This window comes from Tachysurus vachellii, chromosome 5 (genome assembly GCF_030014155.1).
Source record: "Tachysurus vachellii isolate PV-2020 chromosome 5, HZAU_Pvac_v1, whole genome shotgun sequence".
Classification (NCBI taxonomy): domain Eukaryota; kingdom Metazoa; phylum Chordata; class Actinopteri; order Siluriformes; family Bagridae; genus Tachysurus; species Tachysurus vachellii.
This window is the reverse complement of record NC_083464.1, coordinates 1,094,426-1,102,500: the sequence shown is the minus strand read 5'-3', so window position 1 is coordinate 1,102,500 and position 8,075 is coordinate 1,094,426. Positions and strand designations below refer to the sequence as shown.

Here is an 8,075-nt window from a genome sequence, read left to right as displayed (position 1 = left end):
AGATACCACAGCTTCTGATCAGATCTCTGCATGTCTGGCAGAAATTTCATCATGGATGACTGCTCATCAGTTAAAGCTCAATCCTAACAAAACTGAACTGCTGATCATCAGGTGATTCATCCCCAGGTCATGATCTTGCTATATCCTTGCACAACGATCTGATCTCCTCTTCAGCCACAGCTCACAACCTTGGGGTAACCATGGACAATCAACTGTCCATGTGACTCGCTCATGTCGGTTTCTTCTCTACAGCATTAGAAGGATTCGGCCATTTTTGTCCACACAGGCTGCTCAGGTACTTGTTCAGTCTCTTGTCATTACTGCAATTACTGTTCAGTCTCTTGGATTACTATGAACACAATTCGTCCTCTGCAAATGATCCAAAATGCAGCTCCCCAGCTTGTGTTCAACCTGCCAAAGTTCTCCACACCACCCCACTGCTGCGATCCCTCCACTGGCTTCCGGTCGCTGCACGCATCAGATTCAAAACACTGATGCTGACCTACAAAGCCAAAAATGGACCAGCTCCCTCTTACCTCAAAGCCCTCATCACTCCTCACACTGCACCTCACACCCTCCGGTCTACCAGCACTGCTCGACTGGTTCCACCATCTCTCAGGGTAAGAGGTAAGTATACTACAAGACTCTTCTCTGTACTGGCACCAAGGTGGTGGAACGAACTTCCCCTAGAGGTCCGGACAGCTGAGTCACTGGCTATTTTCAAGCGGCGGTTGAAGACCTACTTATTCAGGAAACACTTCAACTAGCACTTCTTTCCTTATCTTTTGCATTTAAAAAAAAACAACAAAAAAAAACTCAACCTTTGACACTTTTTCATTGTAACTTTGAACAAATGTTTTAAACTCATGGTATCTTAAGTATGTAACTTAGTGATCCAGCATTAATGTATTCAATGATAGAGATTTAAGCACTTATGTACATCGCTCTGGATAAGGGCGTCTGGCACATGCTGTAAATGTAAATGTCTGACGAGTAGCTGAAGTGGGGGCGGGGCTCCATGATGGAACGGAAATTTCCAGTGATCACTAATAGCCCCATAGAGTTCACAAAGTGCCATCTTAGCATTAGAGCTAGGGAAATGTACGCTCCGACAATAGTGGTGAATTCCTGTGGTAAATAAATGAGCTGCATCTACTTCATTAGCTATGAATAGTAATTAGAAATAAGCACAGAGTTCCAGCACCAATCCTTGTTGATGTAAACACACATACCACCACCGCGATCCTTAACAGACAGAGTTAGATTGCTGTCAGCACGAGACGAGGTGAGCCTATCTAGCCTAAATAGCAGAGTCCAGAAACTTGTCCCTGAGTCACGTCTTTGTGAAAATAAAGATGCAACAATCTCTAATCTCTTGCAGTGTGGTCTGCTGAAGTCTGATATAGTCCAGTTTATTGTCCAGGGACCAAACTTTGGAGAGTAGGATGGTTAGGGTTTGTTTTTAGCCTAGCATGGACACCTGCCTTCCTGTCACTCTTCCACTTTCTCTAAAGCACATCATCATGCATGTAGGCTGCTGCATGATTTCTGTACTGTGTTAGTGTCTGGCAGTTGTCAACTAAACAAAGTATATATATATATTTTTTGCTCTGGGGCGGAGGATTTTTTTTCATATATATATATATATATATAAGAAAAAAAATCCTCCGCCCCAGAGCAAAAAATATACAAAATATATATATATATATATATAGGGCAAAACATACAGGCCCTGCGGACAAGAAGTGAGGCAGTGTCCTCCACAGGAAACCAGGAAGTGAAGTGACATCCCCCACCGGATCAGGCAAGAAATGAGGCGGCATCCTCCGTGGGAAACCGGAAGAGGAGCGGCATCCTCCACCGGAAATAAAGGCCGCGATGTCACCCAAAAAACAAAAAAAAAAATAAATAAATGCTCCCACAATAAGCCGTGCTAGGCTAGATGCTATCCTGCTGAATCCTTCTGTCTGTGAACGCGGGATAAAAACAGACCCAAATGCAGGATAGCTAACTGAAACTGGTTTATTAATAAAAACAAACAAAACTGGGACAAAAGACAAGACAAAAAACAAGAATTCTAAAACTAATAAGTATTAGCCTTTATTGTCACTGGTCACAGGTACCAGCATAATTAGCCATCAACCTGTCCAGACATACAATTCATATCGGCCAAGGCCGAGGCCAGTGCTGGTTGAGGGGAGCTGAAAGCAGATAAGTTTGGGGTTGTTTGGTCTTGGGGCGAGTAGACGCATTCCAATTTATACGACTACTCTCTTAGTCCATTCTGGTCTCCGAATCGATCCATTTGCCTTTCCAAAGCAGTGAGCTTTGTGATGTTATCCATATTGCGGTTAATAGTCCCAGCCTCAGTGCTGACTGCGCTGCCCACTGCTTCAATCATGACGGGCATGACGAGGTTTTGGTTACCGTTTTCAGATTTCCTCGATAAACCAGGGCAATGCCTAATCCAATCAGCAGAAGTCCTGTTGTCATGGTTCCAAATAGGTAGATATCTTCCATGTCCTCCACGGAAAGAGCCATCAGACACACAACCCGCCACCTCTCCAACGCGTCCATCGTATAGCCAGCTGCGAACGTCCCGGCAGGGCAATCAGGTTCCCCGAACCCAAGCTTCTTGTTGAGAAGATGGTGTCAATTGTGTTGAGAGACCATTTCGTCAAATCCATGATATTCAGATTTTTAGTTTGGAGAGCAGTGCGGAGAGAGTCTCTCAAAGTATAAGACAATAGACGAAACGAGAGGAGCAAAGCAGGGAAAGTAAGGGGGAGGAGAGGGAGAGAAAATGCCACCGCCTTCGTTGAGAGCCAAAGAGAAGAAGTATAATACTAATGACAATCAGACACATAAGGAACAGGTGTGCTGAGGTGGGAAGGAGTAGACAAGGGCGGGGCAGACACGTGAACACAGAACGTAAACAAAAGCACATGGAAAGTCAGGGCTAGATCCTGACATATATAACCATGTTGTATCTGGAGTGACCACTGAATGCTACTGCCACACCGCCATCTTGGATTTGTATATGTTATGCATGTGTGTATTAAAGAATGTGTGTGTGTGTTTACAGATATCATGAAGTCGAAGAGTAACCCTGACTTCCTGAAGAAAGAACGCTCAGCTGTTTCCCGACAGATCCGTGGAGTGAGGTCTAAGGTGAGACACTCCACTTTATGGTGGTTATACTAAAGTGTCCAGATTGTGTGAACATGTGTATGAGTGTGTTCAGTAAGTCAATGTGTGTGTGAGCGTATTGTACAAAAGTTAAAGTCTACCTCTCGTGTATATTGCTCTGTCAGTCTGTGAGTGAGGAGATGCCTTTGGATAGCTGCCCTTGCCCCTTCAGTGATATAGGTATCGTATACTTCTGGAATAAGCCTCAAATTTGCATGTCCTTTCCATGACTCAGCATGCCCCTCCCCCACACTCTCTCAGTGGGTTTATCATGACTGGTGTTTTTATCTGCTGTACTGATTCTGTGTTTCTGGAGCTGTTTAGTTTTGGGGTAACAGTGATGTGTACATTTAATCCAGATTAGGTCACAGCAGTAATGTAGATCAGGCTAGTGAGTGCAAAATGTTAGGTGACTGTAGTGATCATTTTAGGTCATTGAATTATCCATTATTGGTGACTGTAGTGATCCAGTTCAGGGGCAAAAAATAGATCCAGTTTAGGTAGGTAAAGTGATCCAGTTTAGGCCACTGAAGGGATCAATGGCAATAATTAGGCAACTAAAGTGATCCAAAAAATCTTACTGGAGCGATCCAGTTTAGGTCACTGATGTGATCCAGTTGAACACACCGAAATGATCCTTGTACAGTAGGTGAGTAGGCTTGGTGCTGAGGTTGTGATTATTTACAGAAATAATTCATATTAGTGTGTTTAGAGGATTGTACTGAGTCATTTGTATACTGTACAATGTTCATGTGTATCTGTCATGTAGTGTTGTGTATTTTCTGTCTGCACTGTCTTTTGTCTTAGGTTACACAAAATACACTTTATGTGGCTAGGACAACTGACTTTAAGTCCTTAACTGTGTGTTGTTCTGTGTAGCGCCATGGTACTGTGTAAGACTGTGTACTGCATCAGATGTATATACAGTCCAAATGACAGTAAAAGCTTTTCTACTTGACATTTATGTTAGTTACATCATCAGAGCAACATCCAGTAACAGCACTGCTTGGATCTTGTGGTGTGTTAACCTGTTTCTGTTTGTGTGTGTGTGTGTTTGCTTGCTGATTCCTGTTGTGTATTTCTTCTTGTGTTGTGTATTTGTGTGTAGTTTTGTGATTATTTTTATCGGAATTCTAGAGCGATGGTGTGTCTTTGTGTGTCCTGTGTACATTTGACCAAAAAAACATGATATTTTTTGTGCCTTAGCTACTAGCTGGTGTTTATATGGATTTTTTTAGTTATAGATAATGAAAGTCATGAATATTCTAAAAATACACTGACTGGTAAAAAAGTAAATGTTTGTGACTTAAACATTTAAAAATACATACTAAACTAACACAATGGATAGAATCTACATATTTTTACGACATGAGCTATAAGTATATAATCTACCTTATTGTAAATGAATATGAATGTAATTACAGCTGTTTATTTCTTATATTCATGAGTGTAATCTCAGGTCATGTGACTGTGATGACCTGTAAACACCATGCTGAACACAGGTCATGGTTTAGAGCAGTGGTCTTCACTATTTTTTTCATGTGAGCCACACTTATAGGACAAAGTCAATAGTAGAGCCACTTTCACCGCAAAGTATGCCAAGTTATTCAGTCTTAAATATCTTATCTGCTTAAATACAATGTACAATATTGCAATACAATAATTACTTAAAAATCATTCTTTATTATGCGCCTGTCAAGGGTTCGATCCGTGAAGGACAAATAAAAATTCATCTGTCCACTTTTCTTGAAATTCTCTATGCTCATCTTGTATGACTCGCACCTTTCTTTTTTAGCAGGCGCGGACTCTCCACAACCTCCGTCTCCGTCTTCCTCTCGAGTTACGGATGATGCATGCTCCCCATCAGTTACCTCTTTTGTCACTGTCACATTGCTTTGTTGCTGTTCATTTTGTGCGCGGGATTGTTTGATAAGAAATCGATCCATTTTTTAGTCCGTGTGTACAGTAAACACAAGTTGTTAACTAGCATGAAACACAAACTAGCTTCTGGCAGGCCGCCAAAAACTGGCTATTGCGCAGAACGCAGTGAGTCAGTGACGAGTCAAATAATATATATATCTATATATATATATATATATATATATATATATCTATATATATATATATATATAGAAATATATATTATTATTTGTAATAGAGCACATTCGTTTTTCTATGCTTCCCTGATTGTTTTAAATTTTATTTAAATGAAAAATAAATTTTAACCACATGATCATATCATCGTATTATTTACTGCAATGCGAGCCACATATTAAAGCTTGGCGAGCCGCAGGAGGCTCACGAGCCGCGCAATGAGTAACACTGGTTTAGAGGGTGGCTTGTTTAAGCTTCACTATTGCAGAGTAAGTAAATTTCAGCCCGGAAATGTTTTAGTTAAATGTGCAGTAACCATAACAACAAGTGTACAGGTAAGTCTTTTGGTATCAGAGCTGGGTTCATAAAGTTCAGTGAAACCACAATGAGCTTATCATCATCAGTTATGAAGCAGATAAAGTAAAAAAAGTAAACAGAGGAAGCGCTTCATTGTGGTAGTGTGATCTGATGATGTAAGGCGTCTTGTGGGTGTGGCTTTGTGTATGATTGACAGCTGTGTAATACTCTCACCTCTTTCTCTTCTTCTCAGAGTCTGAAAGAGGGATTAACAGTGCAAGAACGGATGAAGCTGTTTGAAGCAAAAGACTCGCGGAAGATATGAACAACTTTTACACACACGCACGCACGCACACACGCACACGCACGCACACACACACACACACACACACACACAGACATCCATGAACAAACATATTCACAAGATTATTTTGTGTAATTACTTTGTTACAGTCAGTGAAGAGACATCAGCTGCTTAGTTTATTATTGTTTTGGGTGTGTGTGTGTGTGTGTGTGTGTGTGTGTGTGTGTGTGCATGTGTGTGGGAGAGAGAGAGAATTTGTGCAACTGCTGTATACCTTTTGTTAAGAGAGTATCAGAGTTATTTTAAGAATCAGAGTTATTCTAAGAGAGCCTGCTGTAATTTTGCTAACAATGTTGTAAATAAGGTGTGTGTGTGTGTGTGTGTGTGTGTGTGTGTGTGTGTGTGTGTGAGACTCTAGCTCATTTTATAACACGTTTTTTAATACACAGCTCATTATAAGTCAGTTTTCCTGACTGCTCTCAGTCAGTGTTATAGATGATCTGATTATTTTTATTTCCTGCAGCTCGATACACAGACAGCCAGCCGTGTGTTAATTATACACTAGTGTTGAGTCTGTAGTTTAGAATAACGTATACAACACTGCATCAACAAACAAACAAACACAATTATATAGCCATGCCTGTGCTATCGTAGCCTACTAGCTAAGCTAGCTAGCATGTGAGATTAGCACAGCAATGCTAAACAAATGGTTTCGCTCATTTTACCGCTACACCTGATGTCCACTTGCAGTGCATTGTGGGAAATACATAGCGAGAATATCACTGTAAGGAGAACTGAACATTAATTAACTTTCAATTAAAATTTAAAGATAAAGTAATAGTGCCAGTTAATCCTGTGCAAAAGTTTATACACCCTTAAGACAAGGTTTTATTGTTTGAATTCATTTAAAACACATTTGATTGTGTTCAGTTTCACAAACATTCCTTCATCTGTATGAACAAAATGATTTCTTCTTCTTCTTCTTAATATTATTATTAGTGTTAATCTTATAAAATCCCTACCCAGAAGCTGGGATATTTGTAACCCTCTTTTTTAATGTGAATATTTAATATAATCACAGTTTATTTGCTTTAGCAACTGCTTCTGGTCCTCTGAAGTGTTTCTTAAAAAATGTTTTTTCAGATGATTTTTTTGTTAATTTCTGTTTTTTTATTTTATTATCTTGGTCACATCCACATTTTACTTTTAACTTTTAATGTTGGAACCACAGAATAGAGATATTTCTCATTCCCTTCAGGACCCTCAGGTTGTGGGCTGTTTATTCTTTAGTGCTGGTCTTTGTTCGGCGTTCGAATTTGTGTCTTTACTGAATCGTAACTAATTTGCATAAAATGAACACACTTAGTTCACAAGTAATTTTACTGCTGCTGGTGTTGCCTCACAAATTAGTCTGTTAAATTAAATCTCCACTCAGCTCTGTTTTAAACAGAGGTGTGTGTGTGTGCATGAGCATCTTTACTTGATGTAGTGTTTATAAAAAGCTGTGTGTCTGCTCACTTTTGCTCATTTCTGGTTTGTGTGTGTGGGTGTGTGTGTGGGTGTGTGTGTGTGTGTGTGTGTGTGTTTGGTTGTTTCTTTGGAGAGAAATAAAGTTTATTCTGTGCTGAATTTATATTTTAAGTGAGTGTAAGGTTTTATTAAACACACTCACTGTAAGTCCCTGTATAGTGTTAAATACTCGGCGTTGTGTATATATCTGTTTCACAGAGGTTTTGTTTAATGTTTAAAACTAAAAAATATCTTACTCAATAGCTCTATATGGAAAAATAAATATATACCTTTTTTTTTATTGTTTTGGTGTGAATGTGGAATGTCTTCAATAAATATTTAAAAATCTCCCTTATTGTTTTAATGCTTTTATACAATTATTAATAGAAATATTCATATTATTGCTCAGTGAATATATTTATCAGGTTTTCTCCTCACCTTCCCACTGCAGCCTCACAGGTCAGGTGTGATCTGCTCTGTAAAGGTTTGTCAGTACGGATGTTTCCTGCTGTACACACTGCAGAGTTATAGAGATGAGGAGCTCAATGTGGCCTCAACAAAAACCTGAACCAGATAAAAGCCTGAAAGAAACCCGAAGAACAATATATGGTATAATATATAACAGAACAAATAAAAGAACAGTAGTCGAGAAGAGGCTGAAGAACTTCGGTCCACGCTGGTT

The 8,075-nt window shown here is 39.6% G+C and overlaps 1 protein-coding gene across 2 annotated transcripts in view; it reads left to right on the top strand.

Annotated features, from left to right (window-relative positions):
- Positions 1-7,743, top strand: part of si:ch73-103b11.2 (repetitive organellar protein) — a 72,569-nt gene extending 64,826 nt beyond the window's left edge. The window contains exons 24-26 of one of the 2 annotated variants that reach the window (XM_060869460.1): positions 3,086-3,171; positions 3,315-3,369; positions 5,834-7,743. In XM_060869460.1, coding sequence (XP_060725443.1) covers positions 3,086-3,171; positions 3,315-3,369; positions 5,834-5,880 — 188 coding nt within the window. In that variant the 3' untranslated portion in view covers positions 5,881-7,743. The remainder of the gene's footprint in view (positions 1-3,085; positions 3,172-3,314; positions 3,370-5,833) is intronic. The other variant, XM_060869461.1, reaches the window with a different exon arrangement.
- The last annotated feature ends 332 nt before the right edge of the window (positions 7,744-8,075 follow it).